Source organism: Molothrus ater, chromosome 17, assembly GCF_012460135.2.
Source record: "Molothrus ater isolate BHLD 08-10-18 breed brown headed cowbird chromosome 17, BPBGC_Mater_1.1, whole genome shotgun sequence".
NCBI lineage: Eukaryota > Metazoa > Chordata > Aves > Passeriformes > Icteridae > Molothrus > Molothrus ater.
Genome location: NC_050494.2, coordinates 6,630,466 through 6,658,449, shown reverse-complemented (window position 1 = coordinate 6,658,449; position 27,984 = coordinate 6,630,466). Strand labels below are relative to the sequence as shown.

The 27,984-nt window shown below is 47.0% G+C and overlaps 1 protein-coding gene across 2 annotated transcripts; it reads left to right on the top strand.

The window, feature by feature from the left end:
* Positions 1–1,741: 1,741 nt before the first annotated feature.
* SLC13A3 (solute carrier family 13 member 3) lies at positions 1,742–27,984 on the top strand. 2 transcript variants are annotated; one of them, XM_036395640.2, is made up of 13 exons: positions 1,742–1,852; positions 11,044–11,309; positions 11,625–11,788; positions 16,235–16,301; positions 17,024–17,209; positions 18,044–18,169; positions 20,566–20,661; positions 22,348–22,452; positions 23,448–23,545; positions 24,752–24,864; positions 25,131–25,292; positions 25,635–25,772; positions 26,360–27,984. In XM_036395640.2, the coding sequence occupies exons 1-13, from the start codon at positions 1,742–1,744 to the stop codon at positions 26,543–26,545; spliced, it is 1,818 nt and encodes a 605-aa protein (XP_036251533.1). In that variant the 3' UTR covers positions 26,546–27,984. The 2 variants fall into 2 exon arrangements, with proteins under 2 accessions (XP_036251533.1, XP_036251534.1); XM_036395641.2 differs by lacking the exon at positions 1,742–1,852 and adding an exon at positions 7,709–7,728.

Sequence of the window (27,984 nt, the reverse complement as noted above, 5' to 3'; positions counted from 1 at the left end):
GAAGCTTTTTTTAACTTTAAAGGTTGAATTTGAGAGGAGTTTTGTAGAGCTCCTTTGGTCTGGCACGTGGCACACACTCGAACACGGTCTCCCAGTCTCTGCCTGATGGGTATTTTGGGTAAGCTGAACCTGTTTTAAGCAGTTCCATTGTTTTACTGGCCTGAATTTTGCTTTCACTCATCCCTCTGTCCATCCTCTCCATCATGCACCACTACCCAAGTAATGGAGCAGCTTCTCCTCCCATGACCTGCTGTAGCATCGAGGCAGCAGAGCAATCTCCCACCATTTACTTTGGCCATGAAAACTTTGTATTCATGTTGTTGAGCAGTTCAGGAGAAGCAAGATAAAAATCCTCCTGGATTTCTCTCGGCCAGCCCTGTGCTCTCTGCTGGGCCCCGGGACAAGGTGCGTTTGCCAGCGGGGCAGGGCAGCGCGGGGCCGGGCGCCAGGCGGATGCCGGATCCTCGCGTTGCCAGCGGCCCCCGGCAGTGCCCGGCAAAAGCTTTTGTGTCCGTTCTGCTGTTTGAAAAGAGCCGCAGTGGTGATGACGCCACCCTTTAGCCCCTGCCCGGGATGGCTGTGGGCATTAACTGATTTGTTACTGTTTGTGCAAAATTACATTTGGGCTGTTAAGGAGAGGGAGGGGAACACAGGAGGTGGATCCAGACCAGGAGCACAGTACTGTCTCTATTGCTGATTGTACCACCACATTCTGATTTCTTGTTCCCTGTGTGGCAGTGATTCATGGGTTGTATAAGGGGGATGAGGTTTTCTCACATCTGCTTTTTAAAACAGTGCATTTGACTCCAACTTCCTTGATGATCTAGGAAATGGTGTCAAGGAGGAGTAACTCTCCAGAGAGCTGATTAATTGTGAAATGGAGAGGTTTCTTTGTCATATATGGCACTCAGAGTATGCTCCTGAAGTACTGAGGATGTTACTTTGCTTTCCCATTTTTCTCCCCAGCACTCAGCTTTGTTTACCCCTTCAATTGCAAGAATCCAGGCAGTGTAAAAAGCAGCTCCCTTGGCTTTGATCTCTTGCTCATCCTGATAGTGGAGCAGCTCAGTTTCCTGGGCTGTTTGCCTCTCACTGTGCTCAGACGAGACCAGCAGCTTCTGCAGCACTTGCTGAGATTCACTGCAGTCAGGAGAGGGGATCCTGTCCTGCCCCACATACTCCCCCATCTCCTTTCTGATGGCCCCAATACAGGACAGAGCTGGCAAGAAAATCCACCCTCGGAGTTCAAACTGGGCAGCTTTTGTGTTTTCTTTTTGACTCGTGAAGCATCCTTAAGGTCCAGCCCGACAGGACACCGAGGGTACAGTCAAGGCTCGTCGCTTGCTTGCTGGAGCTCACACTTGTGTCAGCCAAGACTTCGCCTCCTGCTTTTCCGCTATTTCCCATGGCTTTATCCCGCTCCACGCCGCTGACCTTTTGTTTGGTTGTGTTTGCTTATTTTTAATAAGGAAAAAAGAAAAAAAAACAAAGAAAAAGAAAAAAGGCTGGGAAATGGTGAGGTGGGGGAAAGGAGGGGGATGTAGGGGCCGTATAAAGGGCGGGTATCGGGGATAGGAGGCGGTATAGCGGGGCGCAGCGCCGTGGGGCGGTGCGGGGCCCCTCCCGGAGGGCGAGGCGGGGCGGAGAAGGGCGGGGGGTCCCGGGGGGGTGCCGCCCACCGGGAGGGCCGTTCCCGGGGGATAAAGCGGGGGCGCGGGGTGGCCGCGGCGATGGGCGCGGGATGGCGGCGCTGGGGGCGCTGGTGAAGAAGGCGTGGAGCGTGCGGAGGTTCGTGGTGCTGCTGTGCGCGCCGCTGGCGCTGGTGCCCATCCTGCTCAGCCTCCCCCCCAAGGTACCGCCGGGGGACCCCGGGTGGGCACTGCGGGTTTGGGACCCCGCTGCGGGGCGGGGGGCACGGGCACAGACAGAACTGCGGGGCACGGGCACAGACAGACTGCGGGACACGGAGCGGGGCACGGGCACAGACAGAACTGCGGGGCACGGGCACAGACAGACTGCGGGACACGGGCACAGACAGACTGCGGGACACGGGCACAGACAGACTGCGGGGCACGGAGCGGGGCACGGGCACAGACAGAACTGCGGGGCACGGGCACAGACAGAACTGCGGGGCACGGGCGCAGACTGACTGCGGGACAAGGAGCGGGAGAGCACACCGGGGATGCTGCACCGGGAGCTCCGAGTGTGTGGAGCGGCGTTCCACCCTGGGAGGATCGGGGATACAGCCTGGGGGCTCCGTGCCACCGCTTGCCTCAGCAGCAGCGGTGTTCGCCTCTCGAGAGCGTCACCCTGCTGCCTGAGCATGGAGCAGAGCCTGCGCTGCACAGCTCCTCACCCTTTTGCAACTTAAAGTGCGAATGGATGGGGCGTCCTGCGGTCATGTCGGGTTTATAGGGGGTAGAAGGGATAGGTAACGTGAATTCTGTTTAATGTTTCTTATATGGACATTGGGAGGAGGGAGGATCGTATCAGCTCGAGCTCAGTGGCAATGATCGGTGCTTCTTGCTGGTACCCAAGCGCCCTGTAACTTTTATCAGTAGTGCCCAAATGGCATCTGGGGAAACTGAGGCAAGACCAGCATCACCCAGGGCGGGGCTTTGCAGAGCTGGGGTAGAAGGTAAGTGCCCGGCGCTGGGAGTTTACCTGGCACCGCTGGCACATCCATGAGCGACGGGAGTGGCGGTGGGACCGGGAGCTGCGGAGCTGCGCTGCCGTTTGTGCCGCGGGGCTGAGAGTGCCCGCCCCGCTGTGGGGGACTCTCGGGGCACTTTGGTGCTGTGTCTGAAAAGGCTTTGCGAGTAAGATAAGTGCTGTTTTGTAAAGGTGGAAACTGGTCTCCTCCGAAGGTTTGTGCTTTAGCATGTGATGAGCTGCACATAAAGCAATCTGCGGCAAGGCTTTGGGGGCTGGAGGAATTTTTTGCACGGCTCTTGTGCACCAGGAACCTCTGAGCCTTGGGTGGAAGTCCAGAGGGCAGTGAAGACACTGTGGATGTCTTCACTGCCCTGTGGACTTTTTTTGCACCATTGACTTCAGCGTGAGCCAGATTTCACCCTCATGTTCTGACTCAGATCCATTTGAGAATGACTTAAAATAAGTAATGATCAGTATGTAGTAAACATGGAATAGTTTAGGAGCTGTAAGGACACAGAGCTGGCACTTAGTTCTGCCTGTTCAGTGCTTGTCAGGTGAAACCTTCTCCTTTGAGATACAAAACACACCTGTTAAATTAAAAAAATAAAATAGATTGACCATTGCTTTATTTAATGACACCATATATTAAAAGAGACATTTCTTTGGATTTAATGTCACTTTTTTCCTCTGTTTTGTATTGTTGGCTGAGTTATGAATAGGACTGTGTTGAATGTCTCCCTCAAGGAATAGGAAACACATTGCACAACAGGTACTAAATTCCCTTGCAGTTTCATAACTGAATAGTTACATTTCTGCATTAATTGTCAATAGCTGAACAAATGACTTCAAGTGTATTTAATAGCATCCTGTTTGGCTTTGGCACTTGTTAAAATTGTGAGATAGGATTAGAGAGGGAGGAGATGCACTGTATGCTAAGTGCAAGCTCATGTCTGTTTTTGTGCAGTGGTTCATAATGAGAAGAAATCACAGATGAACCCAGCACTGTGGGAAGGGCCTTGATCTTGGGGCTCTGTGTGCTGGTTGAAGTGTGTAGTGTTACACAGGCTGTACAAGGATTTGGATGTTCAGGAAAGGGATTTCTGTATGTGTACAGAACTAAAAAATATATCTGTGGTGTAATGGTGCTGCTCGCTCCCACTCAGCTCCCCGAGTGAGCTGGTAGCCCACTCTAGGGTGCAGTCCATGGAGGACCTCATGGGTAGGGTGGTCTGATCAATGCTGTTTTATTGAAGAAAAAATGGTGTTGGGAAAGTGGAAATGTTTGCAGCCGAGCGGGTGGCAAAGCAGGGGTACAGCTGTGGTGATGGAAGGAGACCCTGGCAGAGCTGGCTGCTCTGTTGCTCACCTGTTCTTCATTCTCCATGGATTTTAAAGCATCACAGGTGGTAGCAGTGCTGCTGGCTGGTGCCTGTCAAAATCTGGATGCTCACATGAGTGAGTGTTTCAAGCAAGTCCAAATTGCAGCTTCCCCAAGTTCTCCCAAGGTTTGGCGTAAGGGGAACCTGTGGCTGCTAACTCCTGTACACCATTGTATCTGTTCATGTTCAGGGGTCAATGATTCATCCAGGGTTTCAACACTAAACTCTCTCCCTTGTTCAACAAGAAAAGAAACTTGCTGTTGCATCAACAGGGGATTAAGTTCTGACGTCTGGAGCTCGCCTGACCCCCTGTCCGCAGCCCGAGCCGCGAGGGGCTGTGGGAGGGGAAGGAGCAGGTTATGCTTTTAACCAGCTGTGAGAGCAGCAAGGGGGAGGAACAGGGTCAGCAGGCAGGGGATCAGGGGTGGCAGAGTGTGGAAGTCGCCCTGGCACGTGATGGCAAAGGCTGCGTGCCCTCGCTGCACCGCCGGTCAGGCGTCTGTCTGTCCTGCCACGGGACTGCAGCCCAGCCTGGCCTCTCCTGGGCAGCCAGCTCGTGAGAGCTGCTGCAGGTGGCCAGCAAGAACTCAACTGGCTGGGCTGTGCTGGAGTCACTGGGAGCCTGTCCCAGGCAGGGCATCCAGGGACAGCAGGCTGGGGCAGGAGGAGTGCTGGTGATGTGCAGCCACTGGAACAGCCGGGATGCTGCCGAGTGCTTGTGCATCTGGAACACGGGGGTGTTGGACAAGCTGGAGAGAGAGCCCTGTGCTCCTGCTGGGATGTTGGAATGCTGCCTGGCACGGTGCAACAGAAACTGGTAGGAGAGGAGAAGCCGTGAGGCTCAGCCTCTGCTGGTCTCAGGATGAGCCTTCCCTTGTGAGAATGTGTCTTACAGGCACCTCTGCAGTAATTTCCTCTCTGTTGATGTTAAAAATCTGTTCTCACATCATGTCACCATTTACTCCCTACTGGGATGCTCTGCAATTTTAATCACCCAAAGGATTTCTACCATAAAAAGCCACCTCAGCTTTCGCTTCATGGGCAACATTTCACTTGGACCTGGAGACCAAGAACTCATGACTTAAAGTGATAGAACACAACAGGCTGTGGCTCCTTGGGTTAGTATGTCCTTTCTGAGTGATGCCCTAGGATGTGGGTGCAGTGGGTTTTCCCTACACTTAAGTGAAATCCCCCTGGAAACACAAAAGAGAAAAATCATCCATCAGGTCTGCTCTTGCTCACTGGTGATGGACTCCAGTGTTCACATCTTCAAGCTGTGATTAGAGCTCTTGCCAGCTGTCACTCTGCAGTGGTTTTTCTCCAGATCCTTATGTGAGTCCCTGCACAGAGGGATGGTGACAGGGCTGCCACTGCTGCTGTTAATTGCCCTTGTTTTTAATGGGCAATTAAAATTGATGGCCTCTGTAGGTGGTGGTTGTGTAGAGGGAGGCTGGTGTAAATGGTTTTGTCTGCAGCCTCCTTTCTGCTAAATAGAGGAATGAAATTTCTGCTTTGTGGGTGCGTTGCTGAGACCTCAGGGTGTGCTCCCCAAGCTGTGTCTGGAACAGTGCTTTGTGCCTACCACATCAGGCAGCAGAAGGAAATGCTCTGTGTGGAGCCAGTTCTCTGCACAGGGGTCTGTGTGTCACCTCTTGCTCTGGTTGCTGCTGAAATGGCTGAATATTTGTCCCGTGAGTGGGAGTGCCTGTGACCCCCCTGCATGGAGGGCTGTGAATGATTGCAAAGAGCTGGGGCAGGGCAGGAGGGGCTGGAGGAACTGTTCTGCTGGAAGGGGCATGGGGGCACTTTTAATGAGCTGTGCAAAGAGCTTGTTCCAACAGCTTCTAATGAACTCAATGTCTACAGCCTCTTGGCTTGGTAACAGCTGAGGCAGCCAAATCTGCTAAAAGGAGCTCTGAGCAGGCAAATAGGGCCCAGTGCCTTCAGAAAACAGACTTGACTTCCTCGGTGGCCATGGAGCAATTTAAAATTAGCTTGGATGATGGTGATGGGTCCTCCTGGTTAGTACCAGGAGACTTTAAGATCTTCCAGAAGAAAAATGACACTGCTTGCCCTGGAGAGCAAAGAGCATGAAGGGTGTCTTTGTGGGCAGAGGGGGATGCAAATGCAGACAAAGGGGATGGGAGTGGCTGTCCTGCATGCTGGATCCTGTCAGGAGAGCAGAGCAGGAGCATGGACAGGCAGGGAACAGGCTAGAGAGCAGCCTGGCAGGAGAAAGAAGTGATTGTAGCCTGGTTTTACATTTCTTATACAAAGTACATCCCTGCAGTGTTTGTGTGTGGTGATTTGGGAAGGCCAGTTCCACAGAACTAGAAGCAATGGTCAGTTAAAAGATGAGAGCAAGAACTTCAGTGGGGAAAGAGGGGGATAACTGAAGGTACAGTGACTGCATTTTACCACATTCTCTGTGAGCTTCAGTCACAGAGAGAGGGCCAGCCTGGCAAAGAGCAAGCTGGCACTGAGAGGGTGTGATAGCAGCAATTCTTGGGTTGGGGGAAAGGGAATCTTTATTGACAGCAGTTAGTATTAATTGGAAAACACAACTGCATATAAAACATGTCTGCCTGATTCCTGCCTGTGTCTGCAATGGTTGACTCTATGATTGTAAAGGTCTTTTCTAAACTACTTGTTTCTGTGGTTCTATGAAAAGAGAAATGGAAGAAATCCCTGGGCAGGGTGTTGAGGGTGATGAACACAAATGTTGTAATCTGTTGGCAGATGGACAGTGCAGAAAAAGCCACATTCAGTGCAGCATTTTTGTTCTATACTGAGCAAAATTCTGATAGTGCAATCCTACAGTCTAAGAAATTGACTGATAATAAATATTTTTACTGTGACAGTAATTAAATGGACATTTAAAATTTCATACATCTAACCCTGGCTACTTTAAAATCTATAAGTTCAGATAACTTCCATACAATAACTTTTCAAGAGCCTGAAGAGTTTGTTGTGTACCAATAAAGTGGGTGTGTTTCTACAAGCCCCAGTACAGATGGAGATCACCAGGGATGCTGAGCACATGCCAGGCTGATCTGTAGCCTCCCTTGGGAAGTATTAAAAAAAAAAAGAAGATGGGAGATCATAATATGTAATTAGCTCAACACAGCCACAGGACTGGCTACCCACAGCCAAGTGATAAATGTGGTATTTGTGTGCATGGGATGTGTGAAAGTTGACAAGAGCAGTGAAGAGTCTTCCAGGCTGCTCTTTGTTGAGTTGGTGACTTTTTGCCACACACTCAATTTGCCCACTTTATCTGAGCTCAGCTGTCTCGTTTTAAAACAGAGGTGGATTTTTTTTGGCAACTACAAAATACCTCAAGGAGTTCAAATATAAGTGTTTAGTAAGCCTTATGTCATTTTAGCAGAGGAAAATAGATTCCCTGAAGCTCTTGCAGCTTTGTGGCCCTGTGTTACTGGCCCCTTTCTAGCCACTCTGCAAATAGCCAGCAGGAGCAAAAGGACTGCACTGGCAGGGAGGCTGGTAAACAGGGCTTGGGCTGAGTCCAGATTACATAATGCTTGCAGGAGCTGGGTTAGTAGAAATCAGATTCCCAGATCCATCCCGCTGGAGAACAGGCAGTGGGCACAGTGGGGCTGGTAGCACAGTCACAGCTGTGCCATGACAACACTCAGTGCTTGTTTTCTGCTCCAGGCAGTTCTGGATATCACAGGTAGGATGTTTCTTGGTGATAGCAGAGGGATAAAAGGGCTCGAAAAGTTCCAGTTCAGCCAAAATCTCTCTTGGTGTTGGTATCAAGGTCCCGGAGGAGCCCTGTCTGCCACTCTTTTACCTGGTTAGAGGGTGGTGGGGAGCCTGTGTGGCTGATGGGGCTGTGATGACCATGCAGCATTCAGGGGTTGATGGAGAAAACCCAGAATTTGGCAGTGCCGAGGCAGGGCTGCTTTGAGCACTGAGTCTGCTGGGTGGGGAAGCTGTGGGCAGTGGGTCTGATGGGGAACAAGGTCCAGCTGAAGGTCCTGGTGTCCCTTTCAGGCTGTCCCTGTATCCCAGTGCTGTGTCTGGGTGAGCCCGCTCACCTCACCTGACCCACATTCCCTGCCAGAGCCTCCTTTCCCTGGGGCGCCTCATCTGCCCTTCCCAGAGACTACAGGAGACAACCTCGTGCCTTGGCTTCCTCTGCCACAGCTCAGCAGGTCCCCCAGCGTGGAAAATCCCCAGTGCCTCAGTGTAGCAAAGACAGCATCTCTATCTGGAGGGGCAGAGGTCGATCCCAAGGCTCTTGAGCAACAGGAAGAAGAGCTGCTGCAGTCCAGAGCCACAAGTGCTTTCCTGGAAATCATTAAGTGGCTATAAAATTAACCTGATCACAAGATCCATTTTAAAGTTCATATGTGCCACCATGAACTTTGATAGAATTCTGTTGAAAAATGTAAATACAAAGCTGCAGGGAGATACAAGAAGTAGTAGGAGTCCTGACAAGGATGCAGCCAAGGGATGGAAGGACAAAGATGTGGAGGTGATGGTGCCACACAGAGCAGCGAGTTCAGCCCAGCCTGTCCAGGGGCACCCTTGGCCAAATCCCCAAAGGACCATTCTCCTGACATTTGTTAGCATTAATTGCTTGTGTGCTAACCAAACATACCAAACACTGGGGACATCAATTAATGAACATTTGCAAAATATCTTGAAATCAAAAAGCTTTCAATTTCATATAGACTTTGGTTCAATTTTATTGATGATTTTTTTTTTTTATTCTGGGGAATATTTGGTTGAAATTGAAGTTATTGTGGATTGGTCTTGTTCCTTTTTTGTTCAATGGTGGTCCCATCTCAAAAACCAATATAGCTGCAATATGTCCTCTTTTAGGGTAGAATAAATTGGATAAACAGCACTACTGCTTTCTTCAAGTGGTTTCCTGTTGATCCATATACGTTTCAAAAATTCAGGGAAGCCTCTCACACAGCAGTTCTTTCTGCCCTGTTTCATTTTTACCCCTTGGCTTTTGATCTTGCAGTGAAGAGGAGTTATTAGATTGATGCTGTGTCTCATTGTAGTGTTTTCCAGAACATTTTCCATACACTGGAGAATAAATATCCATTACTTATAATTAGTTTTCTAAATTGTACATCATCTATTTTGTAAAGTCAATTAAAGCCTTCACTGATATGCTCTTGTGTCATTGTTAAATATTTTCAGTTGCTCTACTCCAGTAAGAGCTAAAGTGTCTTTATTTTGAAGTTGACTTTGGTGCAACTTTCCTTGTGGGAAACTGAAGAATATTTTGCCAGTGAGAGAAAAAAATTATCCATATGGCCTTTGGAAATCAAATGGAAGAGAGCTTAATGAGAGCAAAGCTATTTATTTGGCATTTAAAAAGAACCATAGTAAAGAGGAATTATCAGTTGGCACAGGAATTGAATCACTAAACTGGTGGCAAACACTTGAAACTGTGATTCTTTATTTTTGTAAAGTTTAGCACTGCCAGGTTTGCTGCTCTGGTCCTGCTGGTTTGGGGGAAATGAAGCACAGGGAGCTCATGAGAGCTGCCAGGGCTGGGCTGAGCCTGAGGGTTTTGCTTCACACACACTCATATGTCATTTTACTGGCATCCAAAATTAGGTCTGAAAGTCATCTTTAAATCCAGATCCTAGGCACTTCATATGAGGCACTGACACTGCTACAATTAACGTATGAAAAAAAAATCATTTACACTCAGTTCTGCTGTGCTCATGTTTCCACGTGCACTGAAGTGCTGGGGCCTTGCTAGTAGCACCCCTTGCCAATGCAAAGCCTGGGTGCTAAAACAAAATGAGGAAATCTGTCATTTTGTCCACCTTTCAAACCTTCACTTGCAGATGCAGCGAACATGAATCCATGTTGGTTTTGACCTCCTTCAGCCGAGGCCTGCAGCAAATTGTTTGTAGGTGAACAGGCAGGTGGTGGCTATGCTGTACCTGCTCTGCTGCCTGGCTGAACCCTCAAATGATGGGGCTGAGGCCACATTATGCCCAAAATGGAGCTCCCACAGTCCCCAGCCTTGGCAGGGAGCAGAGCCTTCGTCTCCCCCTCAGAAGCCCAGGGGAGGAAGGTCTGAGCAGAGGCACAGAGATGCCTTTGAGTAGCAATTCAACCTGCACAACAAGCTGGAAAAGTGATAAAATAAATAGTTCTGTGCCTTCCAAGTGATGCTCAGCAGTTATTTATAGTGCAGTGGGCACTCTGCCTGTGCTTGCTGACAATGTCCCTGTTCAGCCCTGCTGTGACCCAGCTCAGCTCTACCCTGGGCTCTCCCATCCTGGGCTCGGGGCCGCTCTCCCGACTTCCTCCCATTGCTCATTGTTTTGGCTGTGGTGACAAATGGCTTTGGTCTAGTTTGTGCCTCTTGGGTGGATGGGTGAATTCACACTGTGGCCCGGGGACCCTGGGTTCCTGCCAGCCTTGGCCAAGGCCGGGGTGATGCTGAGCGATGCAGCCCACAGGAAGTGCTGTGACACCAGGGTGCTTGATTTACTGATTTCCGTAGGGACTGGGATCCCTTCCCATGGAATGGGCTCTCATAAATCTCTTGGGAGACTCTGATCCAAGAAAAGAAACCTTTCTGAGTGCTGCCTATTGCAAATGTGGGGGGCATCCATCTCCCGAGGCTGTTTTTGCATAGCTGTGCAGAGCACGGTCTGCGGAACTTGTAAGGAAAGCACAAACATTAAATGGGTCAGACACCTGAGCATGTCAGCAGCAATACCAGCCCTAATTCAGTATTGTGGGGCAGATTCCTTGGTTGATGCCTGCAAGCACATGGGAAGATCAGGCAGTCAAGGAGGATTTTGGTTTTGCTGTGGTCTCAGATCAGTCCTGAACTCCTTACACAATGTAGGAGGGTGGATGTTGCACTTGATGGAAATGATTTGGGAGCAGTACTGTATCCTTAAGGGAGTAACTGGAACATTTTGCTTCTCTAAGCGTCTCCAAGTGCCAAGATGTCTCTGTAATGCCACATCTCACTTTTCCTCTCCTCCTTTTGCAGGAAGGAAGATGCCTCTATGTCATCCTGCTGATGGCCCTGTACTGGTGCACCGAGGCCCTGCCCTTGGCTGTGACAGCTCTGCTGCCCATCGTCCTCTTTCCCTTCCTGGGGATCCTCCCATCTAACAAAGTTTGCCCACAATACTTTTTAGACACCAATTTCCTGTTCCTCAGTGGTTTAATCATGGCCTCGGCCATTGAGGAGTGGAATTTACACCGCAGGATTGCCCTCCGGGTGCTCATGTTGGTGGGAGTCCAGCCAGCCAGGTGACTATGGGGGTTCTCCCTGGGGGCTGTGAGCTGCAGGGGCTTGGGAAGAGGCTCTGCTGCGCTGCTCCAATAGTAGGGGCTGCCCACACCCCCTTTCCTCCATTTGTTCAGCTGTTTGCCCCTGGGGCAGTGCAGCACAGGGAGAATCATTTGGGTCAGTCCCATACTTGTGCTCCATCCAGTTTCAGGAGAGTCATAGAAATCCTTTTTTGTATTGGTTTTGTTATCTCTGCACATGAGCTTTTCCTCCCAATGTGTCAGAGAACTTGCCAAACTGAAGAAATTCAGCTTTTCCTTTTTTCTCTCTTTCAGACTAATCTTAGGGATGATGTTGACAACGTCTTTCCTGTCCATGTGGTTAAGTAATACTGCCTCCACTGCTATGATGCTTCCAATTGCAAATGCAATTTTAAAAAGCCTCTTTGGGGAGAAAGACACATCTAAGGATATGAACAGGGAAAATGAAGAAAACCAAGGTAACTGAGACAGGGCAGTAGTATAAGCCAGCTGAGGTCTGCCCTGCTGCCCTCAAATCTGCCCCATTTTATTGACTTTACTGGCACAAATACCATGTTCATTAGCTTGCAGCTCAATCTCAGGGCTGGTCCCCCTTTACTGCACACTTTATTCCCATGGTGGAAGAATATTGGCAGAAAACTCCCTTTTATCTGCCCTTTTCTCATGTCATGCAGGAGGCAATGCTTATGAGTGGCCTGGAAAACCAAAAAGAGGTGATGCCCAGCCAACCTGCTCCATAAAGCTGCTGCTGGCACAGGTTAAAGTCCAGCTCTGTGGCACAGTGGTGGTGGGATTTGTAGGGATGCTGTGGGGATAGCTGGAGCCAGGGAGGGCTGTAGATAGGGCAGGTGATGAGTGGGGTCCCTCCCTGTGGCACACAGAGCTGTTGTGCACTTGGGACCTGTGTGTTCTCTTGTTTTCCTGCTTGTTCAGCCATGGAACTGGAGCCTGAGCTGGAGGAGAAAGCAGGGGACTCAAGGGAAGGCTGGCAGGTTAAATATCTGTCTCTAAAGTGCTTTGTGATTTTTTTCCATCTCCATCTTGCTGTGTGGTGTTGTTCCTGAGCAGGCTGAGGATAGGTCAGGGGTATGTGGCCAGGTAAGACCTTTCTCCAGCCCTGTCTTCACAAGGCAATCACCAGAACTTTGGGCTTCTGGCAGACAGTGATGAGAAACAGCAATCAGAAATGACATCCTGACATCCCCTTTGCAGCTATTGCTGATAGCTGGAGCAGTACTCACAGCTTCTTCTTCTGCTTCTTCTTGCACTAATTAGTAATTCATCTGCCTCTGTGATTTATAAGCAATGGCTTCTTAGTTCCTGCTGAGTCCTAAGGCAGATAAAGGAGTCCCCAGGAGGAGGCTCAAACATGTGCACATCTAATAAAGATATAGTTAATCATTCATCATTGATGTTTAGCAATTATGAGATATTTGCACTCCAGGTTGCTTTACCATGTTTGCTTTATGAATTTTTGACTATTCACATCTATTAAAATCAGCCTCACTGATTTCCTTGCTATAATTTCCTGTTCTGTGTCTTGTCAGTCTGCTTTTAACCTTTTTGTCCCCAGCCTCTGAAATTGACTGTGTAGTTGTGGCTGTAAGTACAGAAGAGTTTGGGAACACATAAAAGGAAGATTCCCCACCTTGTCCTAGACACTGTTAAGCACAGAATTAACATCCTTGACTCACACTTGCAGTGGTAAGAGAAACCAGAAAAGGCAAAGGAGGGGCATGCAGGTAGAAGAATGAATAAAGTGATGCTTTGCAAATATAATTTGATGGTGTGATTATGTTTGGGGTTTTTGTGGGTTTTTTTGAGATAAAGGCTTTCAAAAGTTTATTTATTATATGAACAAAGGAGGAACCACCTGTAAAATGTACATTTCATGCATAAAAATCTGCATTTTTATGTAGACTTTTTATTTGAACTTTAGTGTCCTAAGGCAGACTCATCCTTTTCTGTAATCTTCCTAAATGAATGAGCAAAGCTGAGTTCCTTGAAAAAGTGATGAATCTCACATTACACTTAGGAGTGGAGATGTGCAGATGAGAAAAAGATATACTCATTTCATAGGTTATTAAATGTTTATGATCTATCTGAATTGTGATCTGTGCTTCAAAAAAGATTCATTTGTGAAAGGAGCTGTATGTGCAAGAAAACTTGTACAATGGCATGTGATAAGATCAGTTTGCCAATTGACTTGGTTTCATAACACTGTGGTAGAGTCCATGAGGCAAAAATAACAATTTAAAATATAATAAAGAATATGTGACATTTCAAAGCATTTGACTCACAGCAAAAAATTCAACAAGTGTATGAAACCAGTTTTGTGTAGGACTTTGCTTGCACACATGAAGCCTGAATTTAAGTGATCTCTGATCAGCTGGTGACACTTTTTTCCTGATGAGAGAATATCAAGATTTTGGTCACTTATGTCCATGCTCAACCATGTGGGCAGCATGTTACAGATCAGCAAATATTTATTTTCTTGTGTCATTGACAGCTAAAACTGAGTGCAATGATTTGTTCATTTTCACACGCTTGGCTTCTGATGCAGGAGAGCAGGCAGTGAGGTTGGGTGGCTGAAGTCTCAGCTGGTTTAGGTGGATCAAAGCAAGGTTATAAATTTAACACCAACAGACATTTTTCAGCATCTAGAACTTTCCTTTTGGAGGTGAGCCCTGCAGTTCTGTCTGACATCTCCAGCAACAGGTGTGTGACAAGCTGGAAGTTGCTGTGCCAGTGACCCTGACCTCTCTCTGCTTCTGCCCACTAACCAACCCCTCATTGGCAATATTTCATTTCTCTGAGCACCTTAAATATCTCCAGGCAAAAATCACAAGAAAGTATTTCAAGTATTTTTTTCCTTTATAGAGAATATTCTGCAAATTCAAGATAAACTGCATTCAGTGCTTGAGGTGTAACTGAGTCACAGACTTGGGAATTATGTCTCTAAAGGTGTAGGTGGGAAATGTGCATTTTTGGACAGTGCTGCCTGGTTTGACTGCCTAATCCCAGGCAGTGCTGGCAGGGTGTGGCCACAGCAGTGCTGCCTGCATCCCTCAGTCAGTGGAAATAGTCCTTTTCAGGTCTTTTCAACCTTTTAGAAACAGTAAAAAATGTCATTAAGCAAAAATTATCTAGGAAAAGCATTTCTGCCTCTAAGGTATGTGAGGTATTTTGGTGAAATGGCCACAGAATCCTCATAGTGCTCTGTGAGAGGTGTGCACAGCTGGGTCCAAACTCTGTTACCTTTGGCCTTTTCTGACTTATGGACCTGTAATAATTTTCAATTCATTTTTTATAAATTTCATAGGAAAATCTCTACAGTATGCCTGGCTTTCCCTTGCATGGTTACCTTTGCAATTCTTCCTTGAAAAATAACTCACAGATGGTCCTGCTCAGATGGGCTGGTAGTCTGAGCTTAGCAGGGGAATAAAATTTAAAAATGTTGAAGTAGAATGAAATGTTTTTGCAGAGCCAGGACTGGGCTTCAGTGGGACAGAAGTGTAAGAGCCTTTGGGCTAAATCCATTGAGGGACCAACAGTCAACCATGGGTTAATGTTCATCCTTCTAATTACATCCCTTCATCATGGCAAAGTTGGGATGAAAGCTCAGCATGTGTGTGTCCAAGCCAATTAACTCCAATTCAGGAAATTAGCCATGTGTAGAACATGGCATTGCAAAAGTCCTTGGTTCACTGAGCTGGAACGAGCACGGTGTCTTGGTGCACATGTGAGTGGGTCCAGAGACTTTGACCACTGGCTTCTCTCCATGCTTTTGATATCCAGGTCACACTGGGTGGAAGGGGATTGGGTTTTGGGCTAAGAAGGGTGCAGAGAAATTTGGGGATTGTTTGGGTGGCAGTAGCAGGAATGGGGCTCTCTGTTTGTGGCTGTCTGCAGAGCACAGGGAAGTGCAGGCATACAAACCTCTGGACCCAAAACCACGCAGAGAGGACGAGGAAAGGCAGCAGAGCCAGCAGGGATGGGGAAGGGCCACGTGGGCTGAAGGTGGATAAAACTCACAAGTGCTCCAGTCCTGTGAGGAACGTGGAAAATGAGGCTTGGTAGCACATCTCCCAGCCTCAGGAGGTCAAGCCGTAACCACAAATGCCGTGAGCCTTAAAGTCAGGTCTGCTAACACAGAGTGGTTGTGTTGCATTTCTATTTTTTGATTTCTGAGTTCTCCCATCGGTTGGTGTGGTCAAGGGGTGTGCAGCTCCCAGAGTACTGGGACTGGCTGCTCAGCCTGCAGGCTCTGGCATTTGTGGAGAGGATGATGGGCTTGGAATGGTCTTTGCTGTCAGGGTGGCTTTTGGAGGAGCTGGTAAAAAACCTAATCCCCAAATGTGTCTCACTCTTGTCTTGAAAGAAGGAATTTCAGCCTTATGGTGACTGCACTAGATGTCTGCAGGGTGTAAAATTCTCACCCCATGGGAATGAAGCTCAGTGACAGGGAATGCTCTGGCTGTGCCTTGGGGAACCTGCCTTACAGATACAGCAAAGCCCAACAGTGATCCTTCCTAAGAATGATTCAAGTTAATCCTCCCCCAAGAAAACCCACCCCAAACTCATGACATGGTAAGGGATACCCTCGAAGTCTGGGCTGTGTTAGAAGATCCCAAAGGCCAGCCTGTGGCAAAAGCTGTAAAGGGATCAAGTGCCTGGGTGTTGGAGGAAAAGCTGGGTGCTGTGGAGCAGTGGCAGAAGGAGGAGGGCTCCTTCATCCCTGCCAGGTGTGATCTCCTGACCCCATCCCCATGGTGTGAGCTCACCCTTCATTTGCACAGCCCCTCCTCTAAAATGGTAGCTGTTTCCTCTGTCCCTCTCTTTGGTTCAAGGAGAATTTTCTAGATGCTTTGAACTGTTTTAAAGTCCTCATCTTTCTTTTTCAGCATCTTTACAGCAGAATAAACTTTACACTGTACCAACTGAGATGCAGTTTCTGGCAAGTACTGAGGAGTAAGTTAACTATAAAGTTTGTATTAGAGAGTTGAGAGAGAATTATCCCCTGAGCTAGACCAAGTGTTAGGAATTCGAAATTCAATCATTGCAATGTTTTGATCATACTGAACATCCTGATCACTGATGATAAAAACCCTCCTCTGTGTGTCCAGCATCCCTCTGCATGTCCAAATCATTACAGAGGTTTTTTTCAGCCACTCTGAAATCATAGCCAGAGATGTCTCCTGCTGGGGATTTGTGCCTTGGTTTTCTCAGGAGCATCAAATGTGTGAAGCCAATGAGTTAAAACCCCCAGGAGTTGCACACTGGTGATGGTCCTGCTTTGATGACAAGGATGGGGAGGAAACATCTTTTCAGGAACACAGGAACAGATATTTCTTCCCTCAAATCTATCAAATTTTAGTTCTTTTTCCTTTTGGCAGTCCTGTGGACTTTGTGCTCAGTGTCACAAGCTGCTGAGGGGCTGGGCAAGGCACAGGCACCCTCAATCCTATGGATGGGTCTGGGGGTGCTCTGTCCTCTGCAGGGCTGACAGTCCCATGTGGCACTTCACCAAGCAGACCCCTCTGCAGCACTGAGCTGCTAATGTGTCCTTGAGCACCACACTGGTAGCTTGCATTTCTAAAAACTGGGAATTTTCCTTCTGTCAAGGCTCTGAAGTGGTTGCACTGTATTTAAACCAGGGCTTTCACCGGATTCTCTTTTGGACTGTTTTAAAGCAAAGATCTGGCGGAGGAGAAGGAGCTTTCCAGTGATGCTCTCTCAGACTTAAAGAAGGAGGAGGAATACAAAACAAACATCTGGAAAGGTTTCCTCATCTCAATCCCATATGCAGCCAGCATTGGAGGTACAGCAACGCTGACAGGAACTGCACCAAACCTCATCCTTCTGGGACAGCTGAAGAGGTATGGGAGGCTGTCCTGGGGTCCTTGTGAATCCTGCAGGACACAGACATGTTCTCCACCCCTGCAGGAAATTCCTTTCTGTGCTAAGTGCTGGCTTGGAAAACCCATGCCCTTCCAGAGTGTTTGGGGAATGAAAGCAGGGAGTGCACCAGCCTTAGATTTAATAATCAGGTTTCCAGCCTAGCCAGGCAGGCTGTCAGCCAAACTGGAGCATGTGTGCTTCACCTCACTGATGCTTTTAATCCCATTGAATTTAATGGGACTTGACTCCACACCTACAATTAACCTGGTAACTGTTTTATGCAGTGCTTTGTGAGCAATTATAGCTACTGCTGTATGGGAGAAAGAAAAATAATGAACCCACTACTTCTTAGTCATAAAATATTCCTCCTATGTGCATAGGAGCAGAGATTTGTGCCAGCCCAGGTGCCCACAGGTATTTCTTACTTTTGCTGACCTCTACAAGGAGTACATACAGCCTGTCCTGGGCACTGCAGCATCCCTGCCAGGTTCATGTCCAGACTCTCCAGCAGTTCCTGTAGCAGATTTAATCCTGGGTGTTCAGGAGGATCTTTGCATGAAGGCATTGTCCAGCTGGAGGGAGATTTCCAGGGCTCTCACAGCTGGGCTGGGTGAGATGGGGGTGGCAGGGTGTCCTGGGAGCTGTCCCAACACAACACTCCTCACATTTCCTTATGTCCAGATAACTCACAGGGAAATGCACAGGGGCAGGTTTGTGGGATATTGCACTGCTGGTTTCAGATGCTTGTTTACCCATGGATGGAAGGGTTGCTTTCCCATCTTGCATTAACTTGATTTTTCCCGTTTGCTTAGTTATTTTCCAGAATGTGATGTGGTGAACTTTGGTTCTTGGTTTATGTTTGCATTTCCTTTAATGCTGATTTTTCTTCTCATGGGATGGCTATGGATCTCCATCTTGTATGGAGGAATTAACCTGAGGTATGTTGATATTCACTATACACATATGTAGTCTGGTTATATTAGCATTATAATATGTTTTCCTCATGCTTCTCATCCTAAATCTACTGATATCACCCAGGATCACCTCCTGGAAAGTGGGGGAATTTACAACTAACTCTAGCAGGCCCATCCCATAACAAGTCATCTATTTTAAAAAGCTGATATAGAATAGGAAGGTTTTAAAGATATCTCATGGTTACATATATTTTATCCAAATTAAATACATGTACAGAGTATGCATATTCATTCAGTTAAATGTACAATTTTTAAAGGTTGTTTTACTGCCTGACCCTGGCCTATGGAGGGTAAATGGCAGACTTTTAATGACAAAAGGAAAAGCAGGATCTAGCTTTGAACACCATGATAAAATCTTAGTTCCCCATGAAAGAGACAGAGACTCTTCTTGGGGCAAAAACCTGGGTTTGGAACAGGTTACTTCACAACAGGGCTTAATTTTACAACAAGGTGTTAATCTGTAACTGAGAATAACATGTTTTTCCAGTAAATCTTTGCTGGACACATGCAGCCCCTCAGTGTGCACAGCCTTCAGCGATTGCAGCACTGCTCTGCTGCTCATGTGGAGATCTTTTTCCCCCTCCACACTCTCACAAGTGATGGTAACAGAGTCTTGCTTCCTCCAGGGACCATACAGAATTTGTGATATTTAGAAAAGCCTTTTAATTGTTGTTTAGACTTTAAAATGCAAATGTTGGGAGAGAGGAAAAAGAAGAACAGGTGTCCAAATATTTACATTGTCTCAGACATAGGGGAAAAAAAGATCAATGGGAAAGTTTTAATCTAGAAAATGCCAAAGGCTTGTCCTTGACTTGCTGCTGGGGCTTCTCAGGAGGCTCTGGGTGCTGCTGTGTGATGCTTGGCCAGCTCACTGCTGAGAGCTGTGCTGCTCTCACCGTGTGCCAGGGCTTGTGCAGAGCTGAATTCCCGTGTCCCTGGGCATGGCACGTGCCCAGCCCCTCAGGTGAGAGAAGAGGCCAAAGCCAGGGAAAGGCAGAGCTGCTGTGGAGCTCAGGGACGTGATGCTCTGTGTTTGCTTTGGCTCATGCCCCAGCTCAGGGCTCAGCTCTATTGGGATAGCTGGGCCGGCACAGATGCCAGAATTCCCCCGTGGTGGAGGGGACACTGCAAAGCTCCTCAAGTACAGCCAAGGCTCCACAGGAGCCGTGCTTGGGCTGTGGCTGCCTGGGGATGGTGCCTGGATTTCTCTGTGGGCAGGTCCTGGGTGTCTGCAGCAGGGCACGGGCAGGGGGACACTTAGGGTTTGCTTGAGTCCAAAAGGCATTAAAAGGCTGAGGTGATAAAGGAGGACTACCAGAAACTGGGTCCAACAAAGGGAGTTGTAAAGCTGGGAGAGAAATGAGAAAGAAATTCAGTGGGTTTGGAAATATCCTGTTTTAAGAGTGGAGGGCTGTGGGGAATGGAGCTTTTTGAAGTGGGCTGGCTGAGATGAGGCTGCTGTTAATAACACCTCCCAAAAACCAAGAAATTAAAGGGCCAGGAACTTGAAATGCAGGAGCTTCTGAATGATCAGCCATTCATCTCTATAGAACATCCAGCCACCCTTTGAAACAACAAATTAATTAAGGAAGGGCAGGGGACCATGGGGATGGGCAGATGTGTCTGATACAGAATTTGGGGTTGTAGTTTTAATCAAGGTCACAGTGTTAGAAACCAGGTTCAGTGTCATGGGCTGTGATGGGAGATGAAGTGCAAGATATGAATATATCATTTGTACACCCATGCTGCAAAGGAGCAAACTGTGAGCAGTCAGTGCAGCCAGGCTAAGAGGCTTAGCCAGGAGCACATTAACATTCCCGGCCACTTAGAAATTCCTCACATTTTTTGTTGATCCCCAGCAGCATCCTGGGATCACCCAGGAAATTACAAGTGACTTGAAAAATGAAGGGACAGATTAATTTTCTGTGTCACCCTATTCCTAGTCGTTCTGCCCAAGTAGGTAACTTGCTTGGAAGGAAGACAAGGAAATCCTGCAATGTTGGGACTTTCATTTGGCAATCACAGCCCATGCTGGAGGAAACAGTTCAGAATATAAATGAGAGGAAACTTCCTCACCTCTGCAGAGACTCCTTTGTATGAATGCAGAGACAAAGGATATATAAAATAAAGCCTCATTACCTTTATCTCAGCAAAGATTTTCATTGTTACTCCTCATAATCTGAAGATAACACAAACTGAGCTGCCACAGATGTGCAGCTCTTTGAACCTTGAAGAGCAGGTGCTGGAGAAGGACACTGAGTCCTGCATGTGCTGCATAGAAAATTCATTATTTCCTATGTGTCACTTAGGTCAGAGGCATGTAAAAATTCATGTAAAAATATAATTGTGTTTCTTGGCAGGGGCTGGAAAACAAAAAAGTCAAATATAAGAGTGGATGCAGAGGCCCGAGCCAAGGAGGTGATAAAGGAGGACTACCAGAAACTGGGTCCAACAAAGTGAGTTGGAAAGCTGGGATAGAAATGAGAAAGAAATTAAGTGGGTTTGCAAATATCCTGTTTTAAGAGTGGAGGGCTGTGGGGAATGGAGACTTTTAAAGAAAATTATACCTATATTTCTACTGAGTCTGTTTGTAACCTGCTGAACTTTGCTTTTTGCATGCTCCAGCCTCCTCACCTTTGCTAGCATGAATAATTGCAAATAGCAGCTTGCACTCAAATCTTCTGAACAGCAACATTCCTGGTATAGAGGGAATTCATGCTGAGTTGTTTAATTACTCTTGATGATTTTTCTACTCCAGGAACAAACCCAGTTCTGTGTGAGATAGGTGCTAGACAACACAGGCTGGATTTCAAGGGTTTGTGCATACAGGAGGCATTTGCTGAGAAGGCTGATGAATCAAATTATGGATATGAATGATATGGATGGTGGATATACTTTAGGAAATCTTAAAGCTAAGAGAAAGTATACAGAAAGAAGTCAGATCCATGCCATGGAACAAATTATTGTTTCTGAATAATTCCTTCAACTATGCTAGTCAAGTGAGGAAAATAAAAGCTGCTACAAACTGCAATGATGGGGATTATATTTTGGAGTAAGGCACCAGCTGAAAGAAACATGAGTTTTAGACTTCTGAGAAATGCCAAGAAAAAGGAGGAAGCAGGAAAAGCTGAAATCCAACCTTGCATATGTCCAACCCTCCACTGATATTCTGGGCAGCCAAGACTACTGAAGACTGTTGGAACTGTAGGGTTTTTCCTTAAATGGTCTGTCTTTCCCCATCTGTAAAATAATATTTTCATGCTCAGGGCAGTGCTGTGAATATCCAGTGATGTTTGTGTCATGCTATTGACATTGTAATTATTTCTGTTGTGTGGAACATGGAGTGGTTCTTCAAAGGCAGCTCTCTGTGCCTGTGCTGTAAATGAAAGCAATTGGTTTATTTGTTCCATTCAGTACATTATCGAGCAGCCTGCAAAATGTCTCTGAAAGAATCAAAGTCCCACTTTGAGATCTAGGAGTGGGAAAGTCCATTAAGCTGAGCTCCACCAATTTGATTAGCAGCCCCATAACTAAAAATCAGCTCAAGCAGCCTCTTCCCAAGGGCTTGTGTGCCCTTGCCTGTGCTCACAGAGATTTTAAATAGAATTTTGAGGCATCATCTTAAACCTTGGTTAAACCTTAACTCCACTAGATACTTAGTGAATGCTATTGCCTTTTACCCTGCTGCTTGTCATGTGTCTAAGGGACAGTGCTTAGATTTTGACCTTGGAGGAATTTGCTCCTGCTGTCTCATGTATGATTTGAATCTCAGTCATCCTTTTGTATGGCTTGAGCTGCAGTGCCACCGTCCCTGGCTGCTGTCCTGGAGGGACATGGTCAGAGGAGTGACCACGAGGAGCTGCTTGGCCCTTCCACACCCAGAGGGTCAGCCTTGCATCCCACTGCTGGGGCATTCCTGATCTCCATCTTGCCTCTCCTTAATGTTTTCCAATAAGAGACTATTGCTGGCAAACACCAGTATTTGCAAATAGATTTACAGCCTGTCCCAATGTGTCACTGTAGCTGGTTTTAGAAAATCAGCCTCACTTCCCAGCCAAGATGCTGCAGCAGGAGCTGGATACTTGTCCCAGCTTGGATCCACCCCTTTAGCACATCAGCATTTTGACCTCATTTCTTTTCAGGTTTGCAGAACAGGCAATTTTCTTCTTCTTCTGCATGTTTGCAATCATGCTGTTCTCCAGGGATCCCAAATTCATTCCAGGCTGGGCAAGCTTGTTTGCACCAGGGTAAGACTTTATTTTCCTTCCACTCTGCAATTTTGCAGTAACATTTCCAATTCACTGACATTCCTGAGTTTCTGATTGTGTTGCTTAACACTATTACTCAGATTTCCTGGAATAAATTAACTGAGCATCAAGTAGCAGAGCCAACTTTGCATTTTCTGTCTCCTAGGGTAGGAGGTGCATGAAGCTGGTGGGAAGTTGTGATGTGTCTGTTTGAGGCCATGCCTAGGATTTAAAGTTGGGAATGCTGTTTATAGGTATATTTGCAGTGAAATACTGAGTTCTTTAGGCAATTCACTGGTTTCACCAGTGGTCTAAAGACTGAAAAGAGATGGCAGGAGCTGATTCTGAGTGCCATCATGTCTGTTTGCCAAGTTTGTGTCCCCTGTGACAACCATACCTTGTGAAGTTGAATAGACACAGCAGTTAGGGGATGCTAGAGCTCAGAGGGTGTTGTTATTTCTTAAAATAAGAGATTTTCATAGTTTGGTGGGTTTTTTCAAATAAAATCCTAGTTTGGTAAGTATTTCCTTAATATAGCAAAGTAGTTATGGACCTTTTCCTCATCAGTTAATAACTCCTTAAATCTAACACATGCTTAAGGTTTTTACTGGATGGAGCCTGCCTTTCACCTGACAGTTTGAGCATTTTGCAAAGAGCTCATGTAAATGAGATGGTTTGGGCTCTGTCTCTCTTCCTCCCTGCAATAGGCTCAGGAAACTTGTCCTTATAACTCTGCAATCAGAAAACCAGAACATCAGTGTGGAGGGGATTAGATCTTGGTTTTTACTTTTGTAGGGCAGCTTTTCTGGGGGGTTCACAACCCATGGTAGAAAATTAGCTCGACAGGGAATTAAAAAAGAAAAGAACTCTGAAAAACAAGCATTGTTCAAACCTGATGGAAACTTGTAATCTTCTTTGGTAAATCCCTGTTCTCATAAACTTTGTAATTCTACAGGCTTGTGCTTCTTACAAGTGTTTCTGCTGCTTTTGGACAGGTTTATCTCAGATGCAGTTACAGGAATCACCATTGTGATTATACTGTTCTTCTTCCCTTCACAAAAACCTTCCTTCAGGTGGTGGTTTGACTTGAAAGGTGAGTAGGAGACCTCTCCAGGCAGGGGCTGTGTGCTTGCCTGTGTCCTGGCAAGGAGCAATGCTGTGCCCCCTTGGAGCTGCAGTGTGGAGCAGGCTGGCTTCAAGGTGCCATTTGATCCTAGGGAGGCTTTTTAAAAAAAATCTGAAGCACCAGCAGAGGCTCAGCAGTCGCTGCCCTGCTGCTGATGGCAGGAATGGCTCCGTTGCTCATGCAGCTGTCAGGGTTGATGCCATGGTGGGATGAAGTGACCTGAAATGGGTGTTCATTTACCCATGATGTTCATTTACACAGCAGATCTGATGGTGGAACAGAGGTTTGGTGTCTGACTTCCCAAAGGCTCCTGTCCTTCGAGGGAGCATGGACCTCTGAGAGGGCAGAGCTGGGCTAGCTGTCCATTCTCAGACATAGGTGCTCTTCCTCAGTTTCTGGAATAATTTGAATTCCTAAAGCTCAAACTCTCCAGCAGGTTCTGAAGTCTTGGGTCAGTCGTCTTGAGGAGCAATGAAATACAAATTTCAATTCATAAACTGCTTGGAATAAGAGATGATCTGAATGGGGAGAAAGAGCTGAAGGCCTTTTGTGGATGATGGAGAATCGCCTGGGATCTGTGGGAACAAAATAGCAGCTGCTCTGAGTTATGCACATTTGTTGTGTTGTCCATACACAGGAAGATGTTTAATCAGGCCTCCTGTGGATAAAATATGTGCCCTTTTTCAACAGAAAGTTTCAGTCCCATTAGTGCATCCTTCCATACAACAGAGCTCACTTTATCAAGTATTAAGAAATGGCTTTTAGGGGAGATGAGCTCTCTGCTGTTAAACTCACTGGCTGTTGAATGAAAAATTAATAACATATTTAATTCAAATGGCAGAAAATTTCCTCCTTCTATGGACCCCCATCTGTTGAAGACAATGTTTATGTCTGTTACAGAGAGAAAATTAACCCCATATTAAATATTAAATCAAGAAAACCTCAAAGAAAACTTTATTGCTAGAATGTTTTTTGTTTTATTTTTACATCTGATACTAAGTTAAATGTTCCTTTAGCTGGCTAACTCAAGACACTCCATGTGTGCATTTGATCAGCAACTCATGGTCAGTGAGCTTCAGCGCTGCTGTCAGACTCGTGCTGTCATTCAGTCAGGCCATGACTGATGCTCCTCTTTGGGTGGGTGTTTGACACAGGCCTCTCCTCTTTGTCCAGCACCGAACACAGAGACCCAGCCCTTGCTGACTTGGAGGAAGGCCCAGGAGACAGTGCCCTGGAACATCATCCTGCTGCTTGGAGGAGGCTTTGCCATGGCCAAGGGCTGTGAGGTGAGGCATCATCCTGCCCAGCAGGGTTGGATCCTAGCAGGGGTCACTTGGTGCTCCCATTGGGCTTTGGAAAACTTGTATCAATGGAGTCATCACACTCAAAGGACATACTTGTCAGCTCCAAGTGACAACAATACACAGCAGATATCTGCAGCTCCTTGCAAGCTGCTTGCTGTGAGACACCCTGAGGGCAAGTTCTAGGAGAGGACCAGTTCCCCTGCAGGGATGCAGGAGGATGGCTCCTGTTTTTTCTGTCCCTTCTGCAGGAGTCTGGCTTGTCTGTGTGGATAGGAGGCCGTCTGCATCCCCTGGAGGGTGTGCCACCTCCCGTGGCTGTCATCCTCATCACGGTTGTCATCGCCTTGTTCACAGAGTTTGCCAGCAACACTGCCACTATTATCATCTTTCTGCCTGTCTTGGCAGAGCTGGTAAGGTCATCCCATGGCAAGAGCAGCTCCTCCTCTGCCCCCTCTTTGCCCTGCCCCTGGGTGGGTGGGTTTGTGTTGGGTCTGTGCTGGGACAGGCACTGGGGAATTTTCCTGCTCCTGGGCTTCAGGCTCTTCAAAACCCTTGGGAGCAACAAATCCTGTAGCATAACGTGGGCACTGAAGGATAATAATCCTTCAGACTTTGTTGTGAGAGATGTGATTATTTATGACAGAGTGTGGGATGGAGCTGTGCACAGCACACTGGCTGTTTGCATCCTTTGGTTCATCTGCTGGCGGCTCAAATCCCCAAGGTCCGATGTCTGTTCCTTTCTGCTTTTCCAGGCCATTCGTCTGAAAGTGAATCCCCTCTATTTAATGATACCAGGAACTATAGGATGCTCCTATGCATTCATGTTGCCAGTCTCAACACCTCCCAACTCAATTGCCTTTTCCTCTGGACATTTGATGGTCAAGGATATGGTAAGTTCCTTTAGATACATAAAACGATGAAAACAATCAGCCTGAGTGTTTAAAGAAGGTTTTTTTTTCTGTATTGTTCGTGCTCAATATGTAGTAAAATGAGAAGACAGAAGTCTGATGCTGTTCTCAAGGGTGTTTGAAGGCACAGGATGGAAGGAGCTTGCATGAAGTTGAAATTTGGAGCCACCATGGCTCCAAATGGTGACAAAAGTGGTCTTGAATGTGGTCAACATCCCCCAGCCCCTTGTCCTGTTTCTCTAGTGTCAACAGCTCAACATTCATAGGTTTCTGGATGCAGGAAAATTTCCCCAGCTCAGTGAAACAAAGCTTATGAGTAAAATTAGGCTTAGTCCCAGTTCCTGCTCACATTCCTGAGGCTAAACAGATGTTAGTGTTTTTGATGGATCAAAGCTTGGTAAGCAGCTGCAGAATGGCCTTTGTGGCTTTAAGCTTGCTTAAAATGTTGCTAATATTAACAGCAATTAAACCTTCCATTTTTATAATGTTTGCATTCAAATAGCTTCGTGCTTCACATGCTGTAGATGTCCAGTCTAAACTCAACAGCTGTCTTTGTATTTCTTTTGTAGGCAAGAACTGGGTTGCTCATGAATCTTATGGGAGTTCTGCTTCTTAGCCTGGCTATGAACACATGGGCCAAGAGCATCTTCCAGCTGGGGACCTTCCCTGCATGGGCCAACATCCATGCAGAAAATGCCACCTCACTTTTGACAGCTGTAGAAAATGTCACTTTAAGTGCACTAAATAAAATATGAACAAAGCCACCCCCGGGGAAGGACTCACTCACTTAGGACTGGGGCACTGGAATCGTCAGAGCTTGCACAGGAGGAAAAGCCACGTGGCCGCTCACACTGTGTGGGACCTTCTGGTTTAATTTTATTTCTAGAAATTCTGGTCAGTGTCACAACATCCATTCGTTATTTTCTCTGGAGATCTTTCCCCACCTTTTGCAGGTACAAATCCGACTCTCCCAGAGTCCTTCTGTCACAAGTGGTTGTTAACTGGACAACCTGTAAGCATGGAGCATCTTTGGGTAGATGCCTGTCCCCCCATGAGAGCTGATGAGCCTTGCTGCTCCAGCTTCTGATACCCTACCTCCTTTTGGAAAGCAGCCCTGGCAACAGGGTGGAGGCAACTGGATTATTGATGTGCAACCCAACGTGAGTGAGTGTGTCAGAGTCTGCCCGGGGAGAGGGCGGCGTGGCCGGGGGATTCTGGCAGGGTGTAGGGCTGGGGTCTCGTTGCCATCTCATGAGTAATTCTCTCATGGAGGAGGAAGAGCATTTCCTCAGGTTTGTGTGTGAAGGGGTGACTCAGGAGATGTGTTGGTAGGACTCGGTGCATTGCTCCATGCTTTGGAAACTGGAAGGCCACAGTTTGTTTCCAAACATGTTCAATGTTTTGAAAACCTGGGACAGCGACTGCTGCCTGGTTCTTTGCACTGAGTGCACGGATGGGGGCTTGGGACCAAATTAATTCCTGGTATAACTTTAGACATCAGTGGTGTTTCACTGTTGGTAACTGTGGCCAGTCTTAGGCTGTGAGATTGGCTCACTCACAAATGACCCACTGAGTCACAGGTCAGTGGACAAGTTGCATTGGAATATTATTGACAATTCTTAAAAAATAGATTTGATTCTTAACGTCTTTTTAAATCAGATTGCTTGGGTACTTTCAATGAAAGCATTGCAAATTGACTGTGATTTTAATCACCATTTTATCCAATTATTTTTATTTTCTGTAAGAATATAAAATATTAAACTTAAATCAACAGTCATTGAAATAGATGATTGAATGATAAAGGATCTGATTCTTGTTTTGTGGAAGGTGAGTGACTGGATCCCTGTGCTGGGACCGGTTTCTCTGACAATGTAAACTGGTGGAGCTGACAAGATGAACTGGCCCGGGGTAGGGATCCAGTGCATCCCCCTGCTCCTGTGCTGCTGATAACCCCCAGGGCCAGGTAGGAGGGCTGGCAGGGAGGTGTTCACCAGCTGCTGCTGCAGGGGTTACCCTATGGGGGTCCCCTTGGGGTGATGTGGCAGGTGGGAACTCGAGGGGGATGAACTGAAATCGCCAAAACCAATTGAATGTGGAACTTTGATCAATCAAGTTTAAAAAAAAAATCCTCAATGTTCAAACAAAATCCTTAATGATTGTGGAAAACTTAAAATAAAGCACATTGGTTAGCACA